This window comes from Tripterygium wilfordii, chromosome 4 (assembly GCF_013401445.1).
Source record: "Tripterygium wilfordii isolate XIE 37 chromosome 4, ASM1340144v1, whole genome shotgun sequence".
Lineage (NCBI taxonomy): Eukaryota > Viridiplantae > Streptophyta > Magnoliopsida > Celastrales > Celastraceae > Tripterygium > Tripterygium wilfordii.
In genome coordinates, this window is record NC_052235.1 from 6,362,017 (window position 1) to 6,378,108 (window position 16,092).

Sequence of the window (16,092 nt, forward strand, 5' to 3'; positions counted from 1 at the left end):
ATGTCTCGGTCCAATTGGATGACCTCTAACTATCCATGTGTTGGGTAGATAACCCATTTACAAAAAAATAACATTATCATTTTTATAGCTTTATAATACAACTAGTGTCCGACCCGCGCGTTGCGGCGGGATGTCTGTAATAAAATCTCAGTAATGTTTTTCCTATCTTAGTTAAAATATGACAACGAAGTTGAGTAATACACTCCAGCCAGAAGGTTTAGACATCTTCACAGGTTCAATGCTTTTTGATAGACCTCATTTATGCATGAAAGGAAAAAAAATTGTGTTATGTTCCATAAATTGTTCCTATAAAAATTTACAGATAAATACATCCACAAAGATGGGAACCAATACCTTGAAAACTCAGATAATGTGTTGGATCTCAGTAGCTTTAGGCTCGAGGAAGTGCTCACCTAATTATTATTTTTTTCATTTGCTTACCTACAAAATTGAAAGCATGGTAAGCCAGGTAAGGTCATGAAGAGTCCCACCTAACACGATCTGTATTGAAACATTTGCAGTTTGCACAAAATTATGATATTGTAAATCCCAACTCAAGAACTCAGACTTCTCATCAAAGAACCAAAATCCTTTAATTAAAGCTGAAAAAATGACAATATAAGCACAGAGAACATTCTGACCAAACATAATATAAAGTTGGGTATCTTCACAATGAGATTGGTAAAGTATTTGCTTCATTTTTTGAGTGTCACTCAAAACCAACCAACCAACCCAGAAACACCATAAAACCCAGAGCCAATTACCCGTCAAAAATCGAAGAATTGAACCATAAAATCTGAAACAAAATCAGGTAATCGAAACAATTAAGGTGAATCATAAGAGAGCAGAAAAATAGAGGCTTACCCAGATTGCACTCAACCTATGAAGAAACTCACCTGAGAATAAAAAGAGAGTTGAATATTGCTTGCAAAACAACAGAGCCTGTAGTTAGAAGCTGCGGCATTTCCTTTGACAGGAGCATCAACAATTGCCTTTCCCCTCTAACATTCAGCCTATTTGATCTCTTTGAGGAATTGACTATTTGGTTCTTCATCATTAATCCAGCATTCCTTCTGGTAGTACAACCAGCTAATCTGCTCCCAGAAAACCCAGAGTTTCAGATTTAGCAATTAATGGTAGTCAATGTATTGTACCTAACCAAAACCATATGCCAATGAAGTATCCATACCATTAGCTCCTCTACACTGCAATGCACCAACCTGTCTTCAGAATGCCTTCTCCTCGGCCAGTTTCTTGTTCCATCTATCATAAAGAGAATGCGACCGCTGAATTCATTTCAGTATTTGAGAAGCACCCAATATCAGATAAATCTCAAAACTAAAAGAAATGTAACGTGTGATTTATTGAAAGTAATGTTCATTGATTCTTACATGGATATTAGGCTATTCCTCCAATGTTCCTGGATCAATCCCTCCTTGGTATGCATGGATCTTAACTTCATTACATGATAATGAGAACAAAACCTGCAGAAACTTCCATGTAATATCAATCAGAATCCACCCACACACGATACCATCTTGACTTATTAAAGAAGCATTGCCTTGAAACACGACAACAATGGAGCAATTAACACCAACATGACCCAAGCTGATGCTTATTTCATCAAACATGTAATTCCCTCAATTTAAAATCTCGATGAAGTAAACTTAACCTTCAGCAAAAATCAACAAAGCAACAGACAAAGCCGATGAAATGAACCTGTACAAAAAATCGACCACACCAGCATCAAGAAAATCATCAAACCATACACAGCTGACACACATGGATCAACAATCTACCAAACCTTCAAAATCCCACCACAGATCGAACCAACTTCAGCTACCAAACCTGCAAAATGCGATCAGATCACTTTAAAACCCATGCCTAACACCCGCAGCCAAAAACCCCCACAAACAACAAAACCCCAGATAAACACATTGATGGATTAAGCACGACTCTATTGTGGTTCATGAATCAAACACACAGCAAAAAGAAGACGGAGAAAGAGTTTCGTACCAAACCGAACACACCAGGGAAGTAAATTGAAAAAGGCAAGACAAAATAGCAATTGTGAAATTCATGCACTTCAATAAACCCAACTCAGGATGCCGATGAAATTCAGCTGTACCAAAATCAAAGGCAAAAGCATCAAAAAGATAATCACACGGTGGATTTAAGCCGTACCCAAATAAACCACAAAAGGCATGAAGAAGCTGATGAGAGAAATGACACCCGACAAACGAAATGGCCACACACATCGAAGAAAACACACTAAAAAGGGAAGTTAACAAACTAAGAAGGATTTGAGTAGACAAACCTGCAAAACAACAGGCGATCGAACACAGTCTCGAAACTCCGCCTAACACCCGTAGCCCAATCCTGCACGAATCGCCACAACAATTTCAAAATCAGATGGAATCCGTCGCTTAACTTAACTACAATTGCAATATACTCCATTTGAATCGAACAAAGGCAAACCGACATAAACACAACGATTAGCAAAAAAAATTGTCAAATAATGGAAGAAAGAAACATGAAAACAATGCAAATTCCAGAAATTGGTATCTTCCATTGCTCTAAGCTAACAACACCAGCGCACTCAATTTAGATCAATTATTGACAGCAAAAACGAAACGGAGCACTGAAATTGATGAACAACATAGCAAAGAAGCTCCAATCTTTCCCATAATACTGAAGCAAATAAGCAACCGAACACAGTATTGGAGCTCCGTCTAACACCCGTAGCACAATCTTGCACAATCGCCACCACTGAACACAACTGGTTCATGCACGAAGCATCTCTTTACCAAAATTCATGAACCCAGGCATTTGTCGTCATGCGACGCTGTCTCAAACAGTCAGCCACAGTAGCAAAAGCAACAGCACAAAATGACAAAAGGAACTCTCTAGCTAACACAACAAAATGTCACCGTTCACCTACGAAATAAATACAACACACAAACATCGCCGTTTTGCGCTACCAAACAATACACGAACCGCATCCAGAAAGATGGCCAAACTCGCGACTGCAGAAAACACACTCTACTCGCCACCTCAGCACAGGCCCACCAGGGGCTTTATATATAAGTAATAGATTGTTATATTTGAAACATTGTAAAAAAAATAAAGAAAGCCAAATAAAAAAACGATAATAAAGTGAGAGAATAATAAGTTAACAAATTTTGAAACCCAGACCTGCCTTCCTCTCGCTATTCACTGTGTTGATTATTTTGCTGGAAACTTCTCTCTCTTGCAAACACATTAAACAAATCAATGCCTAGAAAAGCATTAAGCAAGTTCATACCAAACATGCCAACCAAAGCAAGTGGCAACACCACTCCCTTGCCAAACTTGGGAGCATCTAAAAATTAACTTGATGGTGATGAGAACATGAACCAGGAGCCTTGCGAAAAGGAAGGTGATCCAATTGAGAACCCATTCAATCATTACAATTTTGCTCTTAGCATCACGGACACCAGCCATCCGTCGCACTTTTCTCACGTGCACAAAGATAGAATGTAGCTGCAACATCAAGAGAAGTTTCACCACCCTCGATATAATATAGTTACTTTGACATTCATAATCAAGCAAATCATAGAATATTGAAGTTACGTTTTGAATATATACTCATTTCAATCTTCTTGTGTATGGTAGAGTGAGAATATAATCCAAAAAAGGCCGGCATTGTCATCAAGCTCCCAGCACAGAAATGTCAGGATTACAACTATGCCGTCCACAGTAAAATAGCTAAAACGAATGCAAATGACTCTTGAGAGAAACTGCGCCCGTAGGCCATAACAGAAAGGAATAAGATGAGAGGACAATAATTCTGCGCCATTCTGTTCCCATCCTCGTCTACCATCATCAAACCTATACCCGGGTATACATGCCTTTTTCTTTCCTACTTAAACTTGGACTTCCATTCAACAGGCATCAGGATGATGCACCAGGATAAAAAACACAGATCAATGGAGTAAACTATGATTAAAAACATGTATTTATTTCTATAATACATGATTCTGGAATAAACTTTGAAGATACTAGACAATACCTCACAAACGAGAGTCAGAATAAGGTAGTTGATTGTGACAAAGTAGTTGATTGTGACATTTCGATATAGAGCAAGAGTGAAGGAAACGAGGAGTATCAGATGATGCACCAGGATGGCAGGGATCAAGCCATTATATAATTGGTATCGCAGCATATCTAAATGATCATACGCAAAGTAGCCACATGAAAAGCACAAAGCAGGGTATGCCCAAAGCCAAGTTCCTCCAAACAATTCTGAGTGCTCAAACATTGTGTTTGGGCCTATTTCTACGTACTGATTGAGCAAGACAAAAATCACTGCAGAAAGCAGACATGAGTTAGACATTGTTTACGGACAAGAAAAAGCAACAGTGTAGTTGTGACTATTAAATTCCCTTGAAAGCAAAACCAACTTAATCATCTGAGAAATTGTCGGGTGAGCTCAGCCAATCAGTGCACATAAGAACTAAACAAACAGGATTTTAATAGACACGCTAAACTTGTTTAGCTAGTGCAAAATGAAGCTACCTATTCATATAACTTCTTTATATAAAAATTGAGAATTGAAAATTCTCAGTGAATTGCATTTTCCAGTTTTGCTTAGGGTGGAAAGTCAAGATGCGGAAAAAGATGGGAAGGAAAACTTTTGATCCAGAACCAGATTCTTTTTCCATTCTAAAAGAAAAGAGGAAAAGATAGAAAAAAAGGAAATATTGCCCTTTTATCAGTTTATTCCCCAATTCATTAACAATTCTCTTTACATATGGTATAATAAAAATTTCTCAATTTCTTTTCTCCTATTCATTTTTTCTTCCAAAATAAGGTAGGGCATATCATTTTTTTTTCTCTCCCTGAAACCCAGGGCTTCCATGTAAAATTATTAATTATATGTTTTACTGTTCTTCCATTTTTCCACCCAATAGGAGACATGGTTTGTATAGAACAAAAGACAACCACACACTGTTTAAGATGTAACTGAGTTTGACAATGCTATCATTTATATGCTTGCCCACCAAAACTATTTGAGTCCGTTTGACATCTGCAGATTGTGCAAACTAGATTTCTTCACATCTGGCACGAAGATTGTCCATTTGTATGTAAAACCCAGTTTCCTCACATTTCATAGGCGTTTTCGTATTTCAACTTCATGAAACTTACTATTATAGTAATAGCACAGAGAACATAGATGAAATAAGAGTATGGAGTAACCATATCAGATAAAACATTGAGCAAAGTGCCTTCTCCGCCCTCAACCAATTAATACATGAAAGCACCATCCCTTCTTAATGATTTATCTCTCATTCCATTCCATTCCTAAATTCAAGATTCCCAAAAAAAATTTGAATAGAATAACTTAATAACATGAAGGATCAAAATTCTAACATATAGGAAACTTTTTTATCCTTTTCCTATCTGTTTCATTTTTGTATGTGAAGATAGAAGGCTTGAACTTTTAGTCACAACTTCAAGAACCAACATCAACCAAACTAGGGTAACTAATAACCATCTTCAACCAGTAAACGCCAACTTCATTCAGCTATGAACTTAGTTCCCAATATGAATTTTAGATTAAAAAAATCACAGTAATTATAGTTACAATGAAAAAATCTCGATCTATCATGGAGAAGCTCCTTCACATAAAACCACCTCACCAAGACAAAGTCATTAGAACACCCACACTACATTCACTCCCTTTCCTTCCAATTGAACAAAAGTTTACACCACTAGTTCCATCTTTTTCGAAACATTGAAATTCCATTATCAGTTTCATCCTTCTGAGTCTTCCATGGAATTAACCAAAAAACACAACCAACCAAGAAACCACAGAAATCACGAAGTGCATATTTAGAAAAAGAAAACACAAAATGATCCAAAACAGTCTTAAGAAAACCAAATAAGAACAATTCGGTAAGAAAGTAACAAAAATTTAAAAGAAATGTAAAATGAGTACTCACCTGAAGCGGAGGTAATGGTGGAGTGGAGCAGTGAAACAGAGGTGCTAACAAAGAGGGGATCACGAGAGAAGAAAAATCGAATGACCCAATTAGCCGTTTGATAAAAGAAAATACCAGCAACGATGCTAAGCAACTCCCTGCGATTATTGAACAGTATCTCGAACCAAACTGACACAAACCACAGAACAAGAGTGGCCAAGAAAAAAGCCCCTGCCTTTGTGGTGTCGTTTCGATTGTTGCTTGGCCTTGCCATATTTTTTCCAGTCCCTTGTCCTCTTCTTCTCCATACAAACAGAAATTTGTAGAGGATTTAGATTCCATGAGTGTCATTTGTGGTTGGCACTGGTAGAGAAAAAAAAAGAATCATGAGCTCCCTTCTGTTAGCCGTGACCCGTTTTCCTATCGACCCGGACTGATCAGGCACTCTATAAGAGTTATTATTGACTGGGCCGGGCTGCCAAGTTTTAAGTTTGGGTTCAACAACTCAAGCCGACATGGATAGAGAAAGATATCTGGGGAATCCGAGCTGGCAAGTGGCGGCGAGATATAAGGGCCCCACACACTCAACATACTCCCTCTGAGTCTCTGACACCAAGAGGAGGAGTATGTGGATGCAAGGCACGCCACGTGTATCACAAACTGGTCCACGTTTCTCCACGTGGCAATTATTGGGAGGCCAACAGAGATCGCGCGGAACTCCACCCTCTTATCGACAGCAAATAAACCTCTCACTACTAGTCCCCGTTTTTCTCTCTCTACTGGTTTGTGTAGTTTTCAAACGCTATGACCACTGTCGCCATTGCCGGAGCTCTTTCTCTACCCATTTCTCTCTGTAAATCATCTAAATACAGCTCCAAAAAGGTACCTTTTGTCTAAATCATATGATGAATTTATCTGGGTATTTGATAATTTAAGAGCAAATTTTGGTTAGGATTGTTGATTTTTCATGTTTAATTGAAGCTCAGATTATTAAATCTCCTATTATATTTATCTAGTGTTTGTGATTCGGTTTAGATTATGGTGCTCAACTAGTAAAGATTCTGATCTTTTGGTTGTTTATCAGATTACTTCATTGGTAGTTCCTGCTAAAATTTTAAAAACAAATGTTGATTGTGTGCATTTGTGGGTTCAGGGTATTAAAGGAGGGTTTGGGGTGTTTGCTGTAATTGGAGAGGAAGGTGGGTTGGTGGCGAAGAAAAGCGTTTTAGGGACGATTTTTGATGTGGAAGATCCAAGGTCTAAATTCCCACAATGTAAAGGGAAGTTTTTGGATGTATATCAAGCTCTGGAAGTGGCTAGATATGATATAGAATATTGCGATTGGCGAGCTCGGCAGGATGTCCTCACTATTATGCTTCTCCATGAAAAGGTCTTCACTCATATATGTCTTTTCATTTCCTAAACACTCTAATAGCATTTGATAGTTAATACATTTAAAACTGGTCATTGAATCTGATTTTCTTTTTAAGAACTTATTTACTAATAAAATCTGTTTGTACTGAAAATGTTGTTAGTTATACTGATAGGACTCAGCTTATTTTATTAATGTTGGTTTAGGTTGTTGAAGTTCTAAATCCCCTTGCTCGAGAGTACAAATCGATTGGGACATTGAAGAAGGAGCTTGCTGGGTTGCAAGAAGAATTAGCAAAAGCTCATACGCAGGTATGAAAGTAGGTTAATATGATGGCATGGAACACAAATAAATTTTTCCATTCTATCGGCCCGCTGTCTTGTTAGAAGTACTTACTCAGATCCATTGAGTGTCGGTGTGTGACACACAGCCTTTCTGAGGTGTACACATGAATAAATTCTTTGCCATATCTTCTTAACTTTGATAATTCCAAGCACTAGATGATTACTCTTTGATTCTGACCTGGTAGCGGAATTTGCATCTGACTCAGGTTCATATATCTGAAGCAAGGGTGGAAACTGCTTTTGATAAACTAGCTTACATGGAAGAATTGGTTAACGACAGGCTTTTACAAGACAGGAACACAGCAGAAGCCCCGTCTCCTTCTCCCAGCACATCATCAACATCTTTAGATACTGTGAATAAAAAGCTTCCTCAAAAAATCCTCAATGTGTCGGGTCCAGTTCGACCTTACCATCATAGACTAAAGAATTTTTGGTATCCTGTGGCTTTCTCCACTGATCTGAAACATGACACTATGGTAAGCTAGTAGTCCTTCAATTTTTTTTTGAATTTGGTCTTTAATCATATTAGTCTTTTAAAGATACTACAGCAGAAATTACATCATTTGATGCCACAACAGACTATATGAAAATGGAGGAAACAGATTGTATTTATAGAATCTCAATACTCTTTTCCTGTTCTACATAACAACCAAAGAGATATATTTTATCTTTCTGAGGTTGTGGGATGGGAAGGATTTGATATTTTGGTACAGGACTCGTCCATCCATGAAGCATTCTTGACCCTTTGACTCCCAGATTTCTTCTTCTGAATGACTTTCTGCTTTTCTGTTACAGATTCCAATTGAGTGCTTTGAGGAACCATGGGTTGTCTTTCGTGGAAAAGATGGGAAGCCTGGATGTGTTCAGAACACTTGTGCACATAGAGCGTGTCCTCTTCACCTTGGTTCAGTAAATGAAGGCCGCATCCAGTGTCCCTATCATGGTCAGTGAGAACCAAATAATTAATTGAAGTTTATGTCGTTTACTTATTTAGTTACTTATAACTCATAACTAATAGGCAATTAGGCATGCAATCTTGAAAACACAGAGTCTATTGCTGTTAAGAGACTAAATTTGAAACATTCATGAATTGATAATACTTTAAATTCTGTGCCAAATAAATATTAGGGTGGGAGTACTCAACAGATGGAAAATGTGAAAAGATGCCATCAACTCGTTTGGTTAATGTGAAGCTCAAATCATTGCCTTGTTTCGAGCAAGAGGGATTGATATGGATTTGGCCTGGCAATGACCCTCCTGCAGCCACTCTTCCTTCTTTACAACCTCCTCCGGGATTCTGTGTTCATGCTGAGGTATGTGCTGTAGGTGCACCAAGATCTTTTCTCCTTCATGGATTCAGGAAGGATGAAATCTATGCATAAAATGAGTTTGCTCGTGAAATTTATCTCTTTTATGCTCTTGCATGTCACAGATTGTCATGGAACTTCCAGTGGAACATGGGCTACTTCTGGATAACCTGTTAGATCTTGCACACGCTCCATTTACCCATACTTCCACTTTTGCCAAGGGTTGGGCTGTTCCCAGGTTTGCTCTACAACTTTTCGTACTCGATATGGATGTTTATGGTGAAACTATGAAAGAAACGAGAATTTGGAAGAGAGGGTTTCATGTCTTTTTCTTTTCGAAAATAAAAATGGAGAACAAAATAAGTCTTGGACATCTGGACATATCATGGACCAAATAACCTTTATGCCGCAGCTTTAATTGTTCAGTGAACATTACTTGCATATTATATTGAACCAATATTTAAATAGTAGAAAAAAAATGGAAACATCTGCCTTTTGCTGGTAAGGCTCCTTGTATCTTAGATGTTTCAGACCCAATCCTTCACCCCACTTCCGACACCCACCTTGGTTCCACTTGTTTCATCTGATAGAACATTCCCATGGATTTCAAGCTGTTGATCTTTAATCAATCTTCACTATATGTGTATCCTATCAGTGTGTTAGAATGAAGTGAGCAATCTTAATGTCAAATTTTATCACAAGTGCAAGCAAAGAACTTTGTCCAGTATTTGCTGATTGCTTTGATTATGATCTGAATTTGCAGTTTAGTAAAATTTTTGACACCTGCATCTGGCCTCCAAGGATACTGGGACCCTTATCCAATAGATATGGAATTTCGACCACCTTGTATGGTGTTATCAACCATTGGGATCTCAAAGCCTGGAAAACTAGAGGGACAGAGTGCAAAGCAGTGTGCAACCCATCTTCACCAACTTCACGTATGCCTACCTTCATCAAGACAGAAAACAAGATTATTGTATAGGATGTCCCTGGATTTCGCTCCTGTGCTGAAACACATTCCATTCATGCATTACCTCTGGAAGCATTTTGCTGAACAGGTACAATATTTACTCGGAAACAAAACCCAGATTCCCTTACTGGTAGTCAGGACTCTTCGTCATGCGGGATTATCTGTACAATGTGGCATTGCATTCAAACTTGAGAAACCTTCACAGACGAACCTGTCTTTTCAAATTTTCCTAATAATAACCTAGTTAGAAGAGAATCTGTCTAGTTGCGGAGGTGAGGCTGTGACAAATTGGCAATACATGATACCTTCCATTTGAATAAAGCCCGACTACTCTCTACATGATTAAAAGATGCAAGATCAATTTACTTGATTGAAACTCAGTTTGTGGCAATTTATTCTATGGTGCAAGTAAATGTCGATATCTTGCCTGGCTACTCTTTTGTTCCTGCCTGACATTATTCGACTTATGAACCAATGCAGGTCTTGAATGAGGATCTAAGACTTGTAATCGGGCAGCAAGAACGGATGATCAATGGAGCAAATGTATGGAATAGACCAGTAGTCTATGATAAACTAGGAGTAAGATACAGGTTATGGAGAGATGCCGTTGAGCAAGGAGAGAAGCAACTACCCTTCAGCAAATAAATACAAAATCCAATGAACTGAACTTCTTTGATCCCTTGCCACAATGGGCTTCCCTCTTCAACTTGCACACCACCAGCTAATGATCGTTATGCTGCAGCATTGGCCAAGGATACCCAATAAGACTCACCGGAAACTGTTCATTGAGCAGAGGCAAGAGAGGATGTAGACTCCAGATAGAAGCCCTGGTAAGATCAGAGAAACTGTACACTAATCTTATTTCCTTGCGTACAGTTTTTGTTTTTTTTTTGACATGATTTCTTTCCTTTGAGAATTCATCCATGTAGTGAAGCATTGGATGTCCCTATTGTTGTATATATCACACCAACATTCAGAACAATGAATAAAAAGTAAGATCTTCTACCAACTGTAGATTAGAAATTCTTTGCTTGAAACTGATTTTTGAGTGAAAATATTTACTCACCTGTAGCCTCAACATGTAATGCGGAAGCCCTTTGTTCAAGATTGAAGCTTTGTGGCTTTTTATCTCAAAGAAGCTGAATTTAAGCTTGTGCAGGAAACCCAAAACCAGGAAAATGAATAAAGTAAGCTAATCAAAAGATCACAAATCCAACACACTGAATCAAAAAATGAGATCTCCTAACCACTGTAGGTAGCAATTTCATTCATTGAAGCTGATTTTTGGATGACTGGAGCATAATAAAGAGAGCACACTAATCAAAACAACACAAATACACCACCACTAAAACCGAATAACATGTACGAATCATTACTTCATTATTCATTGGCGCATTTGTTCAAACAGGTAGAAGGCACAAAAAGGGAAAAGCACAGAAGAACGTTTTGTAACTCCATCTCATGTACAAACGCTGGAATTACAGAGCTTCACCACAAAAGGGGCAATAGCTAAATTCAGGCTCCACAAGCTGTTTACAGTAACGACACCTCAAATCCCGAACAATAGCTGGTGAGACGTCATCGGTCCGCGACGGAGGAAGAGAGTAGGACTCAGGGAAGAAGAGTTTGCAGTTGTCGCAGTGCAGTAGAGGCTCTTTGCCTGGCCATCTCCACACAGGCACAAAGAAGAGCTTCAATACCTTCTCGTATTCCACGAGATCAGCACGGGAGCCGCATCTGATGCACCTGCCCGCACCAGACTTAAGCACCTGCCTAACCTGCTGCTCTAGACCTCCTACGAAGAAGAAGAACATCGCGTTCTCTTCGGGTTTTTTCTCTCCTTTCTGTGCGCTTTGGGTTTCTTCTACGTGAATTTATTTTGGGTTCTAAAAGCGGTTACTGGAGTGTTCTGGTCGCGACCTAAATATTATAATTTCTCTCTAATACATTTTAATGAAAATAATGCTTAATTATTTTTTAGTATATTTTCGTAATTGATTTTTAAGATGAAAGTGAAATTAATATTCCAATAAATGAGAATTAACTATCATATCATTTAGCTGTAATTTGTTTTAGGTAAATAGAAATAGAAGTGAGGGCTCAAACTTTGACACAACCGACTTCGACTACATGTGGTTACTACCTTGACTTAGAAGTTATATTCCTTAACTACTTTGCTAAGAAGTCATTGGCATGTAGCGATATATGGGTTGCGATGCACAATACCAAAACTCTCATTTTGACTTATATTCATAAATTCAACAAAATTTTACATTGGTTACCGACCTACCACAACCCTCCTCCTTTATGGGTTTAAGACTGATCGTAAGCGACTAAACGCAGACGGACTTAGAGGATTAACTAAATAGTTCTACCAAAAACTTTGCTAATTAGAGAGAACCAACATCGTTACTTCTGAACTGGATGGTTTTGTTACTAGTGTTAACCTCCAGGCTTAAAGCCAAACTGATCAATAAATAATTTAAAACTCATGAAAAAAAAAATAGTAATAATAATTTCCAACACGAATAAGCAGAAAACATTAAAATCGATATGTGTTTATACAAAAGAATACGCAGAAGGTAAATTTTCATGGAAAATCAAGGTACACTTTGTAGTATTGTTGAACAGAGGAGTTGTGAAGTGTTTGTTTCTCCTCCTCCATTATCTCTGTAATTAATCAAGTAACAACAACTAGGAACTTTTAACCAGTAAGTAGGACAGTTTGTGCATCTGGTTCATCACTGCATAACTAAGTCTGGCAGCACAATACACAGCTTTTAGTATTGCTGAAGTGAATTCATTGAAGCTTTGGTCATCTCCACATCAACTTCTATCTGTTACTGTCTCATAGCCATTTGAATTACTTGTGCAGCTGAAAGTCACAGTAAACCTGCTTCTCTTGCTTGACCTACCTGCTTTATTGGCCCTCCAAATCCCTGTAGAACTTCATCACTGTGTCACAGATGTTCTCTCTGGCTTATTCTTGCTCATGGATACTTAGGTAATCTCCCTTCAATGCACAGCTCTGTAGCCATGAAAGACCATAGTGTTCTACACAATTTAGAAAAGCCGTAATGAGAAATGCGAATTTAATACATTTCCATGGGGGTAAAGTAGCAGCTCCTTTAATCAAATCAAAATTCAAAACTAGCATGAGACCAAGATCATAGTGGGGCATAATTATAGTAATGACGTAGCATTAGTAAGGAGGTCGATATGCACCAACATTTTCAGTAACACGAAGCCACAGAGGTAAACCATGCAACTTTCAATTGGTGGCAGGAAACAAAAATTTTAAAATCATTCATAGAGCTTCAAATTTACAAACGAACTTGTTGTATCAAAATTTAGTGAAGCCTAAAAACATTGAATCATGTTATGCAGAATTCAATAAGGCGTCACTATCAGATCAAGTTTTTAATCAATGAGCAACGACAAACTCAAAGGAGCTAAAAAATTCAACAAACTGAGAAATTAAAAACTACATTGTTAAGAATTGCATGAGATCCTATTGACTGTGAACAGTTTGAAGTGTTTAGCCAAAAAAGCAGACCATATAAGCTTAATCATCCCACGCAAAGCATTGTTTGACAGTTAAGCAGGCATCTTATGCACATATCAGCAGGACCGATGTCCTCATGGCACATATTAATATTAGCCTTTGGATGAATTCATAAATTGTTGAGGGGATATATATAATTTCCAAACTTAAACTTCCAGTAAGATAGAGCTCATATAATCACTAGAAATATGCGAACTAGGCATCAAAAGAAACACGTAAGAAAGATACTAACAATGAAACTAGAAGAGTTCAGGTAAAATAATAACAATGTCATTGCGCTTTGCATATTTTCAACAAGCTAATCAACATAAGTCGAATTCAGATTAGATTACAGAGAAGAAAGTGTATTGTATTTTATGCATTAGTAATTCCTAATGTAAGTTCATTGTAATTCTCACCTCTGATTATACCTGATGTCCCGCACAACTAATTCCAAACAGAACAATGAGTTCTTTGTGTCGGACAAGGAAGCATGAATGCGAGTAATTAACTCTTAATCAAACCAAATCCATCCCCTTAAAGCTCAAGTTTTACAGAAACACTGATCCAACATGGAGAAATATCATCAGATGAGTAGAAAGCAACCACTAGATCGTCCTGACTTGCATTGATCCCACAGTATCTTCAGCATCAGCCATGTCGATCACCTAATTAATCTGTACACAAAACATGACAATATTGAAATAAGAAGAACAAAGATCAATCTTTACTGTAAAAAATCAAGAAGCTAAAGAACAAGAATTTAATTGCAACATAAACTTTAAGACCCAAATTAGATAGAAATTTTATCAATAAGTAGGATAATTTTGGTAAAGATAAAATCCAGAGCCATCAAGAACATCCAAACACAAGAAATATACCTTTCCCAAAATTGCAGACAACACAATTCTGCCTTGAAGACCAACAGATTCAAAGAATCAAAATCTTGAATTCAGATTCAATCAAAATGGCATTTGGTATCGACACAACGGGCACAGATGACTAGTCTCGAGCCACCGAACAATGCAATCACCATGAAATACGTGACCACAAGGCATTCTCGTCACTTCAACTCCAACCAACAATTCCTCCAAGCATATCACACATTCATTCACCTCACACGAATCTTCAATCCTCAACAACCCCTCTATCGATTCCTTACTAGCCGGCCTAAACTTGACACTCTCCCTAACCGACTCCCCAATCGCGCGCTCAATTTCACCGTGTTCGTCGTATGGAGTCACAACAAGAACCGCAAGAACCATCGAAAGAACGCGTCGGTTCGCGTTGCATGCGTCGTTCACGATCATCTCCAACGCGAAAGAGGAAATATCCGGCGCAGCCGCCCCCACGAAGTCCAGAGACGCGCCGGTTTCGGAGAGCAAGATTTGAATGAATCTTTGAGCGAGCTCAGGCGAGAGGAGGAGCTGGCGAGGGACGGTGTACAATTGGTGGATTGTACGGAGAGGTATGCGTAGGGTTTCCGGGTAGTAGAGTTCAAGAACGTGATCGAAATGTAAATTGATCGTGAACAGATTTTGTTCGTCGAGTTCATCGCGGTGATCTTGTGTCATGTGATAACGGTACACAGACGCCATTGTTAAAGCAAGTGAAGATACAGAGAGTTTTGTTTTGTTCTTTGTTTTTTTGCTAGGACTGTTTTTTCTGATGTAATTATCGATGCATTATTGTTAACCGACTTAAATAATAGCAGGTTAGTGTTTTTTTTTTTTTTTTTTTTGAAAAAAAAGTATCAGGATGGGATACTTCATTATTAAATTTGCATCAAATTATAGAGGATCGAATCTACACTTGATAATGTGTCAAATGAGACCACTAGTAACTTACAAATATTAGAGAGAATGTAACACTCGCGAGAGTTCTTGACATTGGGGTATCGGTCAATGAACTTTCGACAATCAAGTCAGTGACGTGATAAGACAGAGAAATAGGGTGATAAGAGAGAGTGGTTAGATTTCACCGTGATCATCGTAGTGAACGCAGCATAAAGTGCTCTATGGAGAGCGCCTACGAAGTGAACACTACGTAGAGTACTGTAAGAGCGCCTTCGTAGTGTGCGCTTGGTGTAGCGTGCTTTGGGGAGCGCCTCTATAATGAGTGCAGTGTAGAGTGCTCTGGGGAGTGCCTCTATTGTGGACACAACGTAGAGTACTTTGGAAAGCGCTTATGTGATGGGCGCACCGTAGAGTGGTCTAGAGAATGCCTCAGTAATGTATGGTCAGGTGGTGAACCCAGAGCTAGCGTAGAGATTGAGAAGTGAGACATAGTGCTTAGAGCGTCTGCTTATCAAAGTGAGTGTATGAGCAATCAATGAATGAAATGGAATGTCATGCACCTCAAAGTGAGGATCCCTTCAATTTATAGATGCTTGAGGGACTCGTATGATGATACGAACCATGTCTGAGACAAGTGGGTTGAGAGGTTCGAGGTCGATTGCAACAGGCAGTGTCAGAGGGAAGTTATGTCCGTGACTCGAGGTCGATTGTCGTAGACCATGAAAGAGTAAGAGACAAGTGGTATGCATGATGTAGTGGGCTTGGTTCTGGACCTAACATTTGGGTTTGCGGAGCA

The 16,092-nt window shown here is 38.5% G+C and overlaps 3 protein-coding genes and 1 pseudogene across 5 annotated transcripts; 1 reads left to right on the plus strand and 3 right to left on the minus strand.

Annotated features, from left to right (window-relative positions):
* Positions 1–56: 56 nt before the first annotated feature.
* Positions 57–6,368, minus strand: LOC119996118 (annotated as a pseudogene).
* A 335-nt stretch (positions 6,369–6,703) lies between these two features.
* On the plus strand, positions 6,704–11,501 carry LOC119996011 (chlorophyllide a oxygenase, chloroplastic-like). 3 transcript variants are annotated; one of them, XM_038842510.1, is made up of 11 exons: positions 6,704–6,845; positions 7,117–7,353; positions 7,542–7,646; positions 7,886–8,155; positions 8,475–8,622; positions 8,808–8,992; positions 9,112–9,224; positions 9,750–10,044; positions 10,437–10,786; positions 10,886–10,948; positions 11,365–11,475. In XM_038842510.1, exons 1-9 carry the CDS (start codon positions 6,768–6,770, stop codon positions 10,599–10,601), a joined length of 1,596 nt encoding a protein of 531 aa, XP_038698438.1. In that variant the 5' UTR covers positions 6,704–6,767; the 3' UTR covers positions 10,602–10,786; positions 10,886–10,948; positions 11,365–11,475. The 3 variants fall into 3 exon arrangements, with proteins under 3 accessions (XP_038698438.1, XP_038698437.1, XP_038698436.1); XM_038842509.1 differs by lacking the exon at positions 10,886–10,948 and having other exon boundaries at positions 11,365–11,501; XM_038842508.1 differs by having other exon boundaries at positions 10,437–10,948.
* On the minus strand, positions 11,178–11,848 carry LOC119996013. The gene has a single exon (XM_038842511.1). It carries the CDS (start codon positions 11,768–11,770, stop codon positions 11,435–11,437), a length of 336 nt encoding a protein of 111 aa, XP_038698439.1. The 5' UTR covers positions 11,771–11,848; the 3' UTR covers positions 11,178–11,434.
* A 2,614-nt stretch (positions 11,849–14,462) lies between these two features.
* On the minus strand, positions 14,463–15,098 carry LOC119996861 (probable E3 ubiquitin-protein ligase ZFP1). The gene has a single exon (XM_038843643.1). The coding sequence runs from the start codon at positions 15,096–15,098 to the stop codon at positions 14,463–14,465; it is 636 nt and encodes a 211-aa protein (XP_038699571.1).
* Positions 15,099–16,092: the final 994 nt, after the last annotated feature.

Excerpts from the sequence above, each read along its gene's own strand:
- LOC119996011 (XM_038842509.1), top strand. The coding sequence starts at position 6,768 with ATGACCACTGTCGCCATTGCCGGAGCTCTTTCTCTACCCATTTCTCTC. Across the intron at positions 6,846-7,116 it reads CTAAATACAGCTCCAAAAAG|GGTATTAAAGGAGGGTTTGG; the intron begins GTACCTTTTGTC and ends TTGTGGGTTCAG. Across the intron at positions 9,225-9,749 it reads AAGGGTTGGGCTGTTCCCAG|TTTAGTAAAATTTTTGACAC; the intron begins GTTTGCTCTACA and ends CTGAATTTGCAG.
- LOC119996013 (XM_038842511.1), bottom strand. The coding sequence starts at position 11,770 with ATGTTCTTCTTCTTCGTAGGAGGTCTAGAGCAGCAGGTTAGGCAGGTG.
- LOC119996861 (XM_038843643.1), bottom strand. The coding sequence starts at position 15,098 with ATGGCGTCTGTGTACCGTTATCACATGACACAAGATCACCGCGATGAA.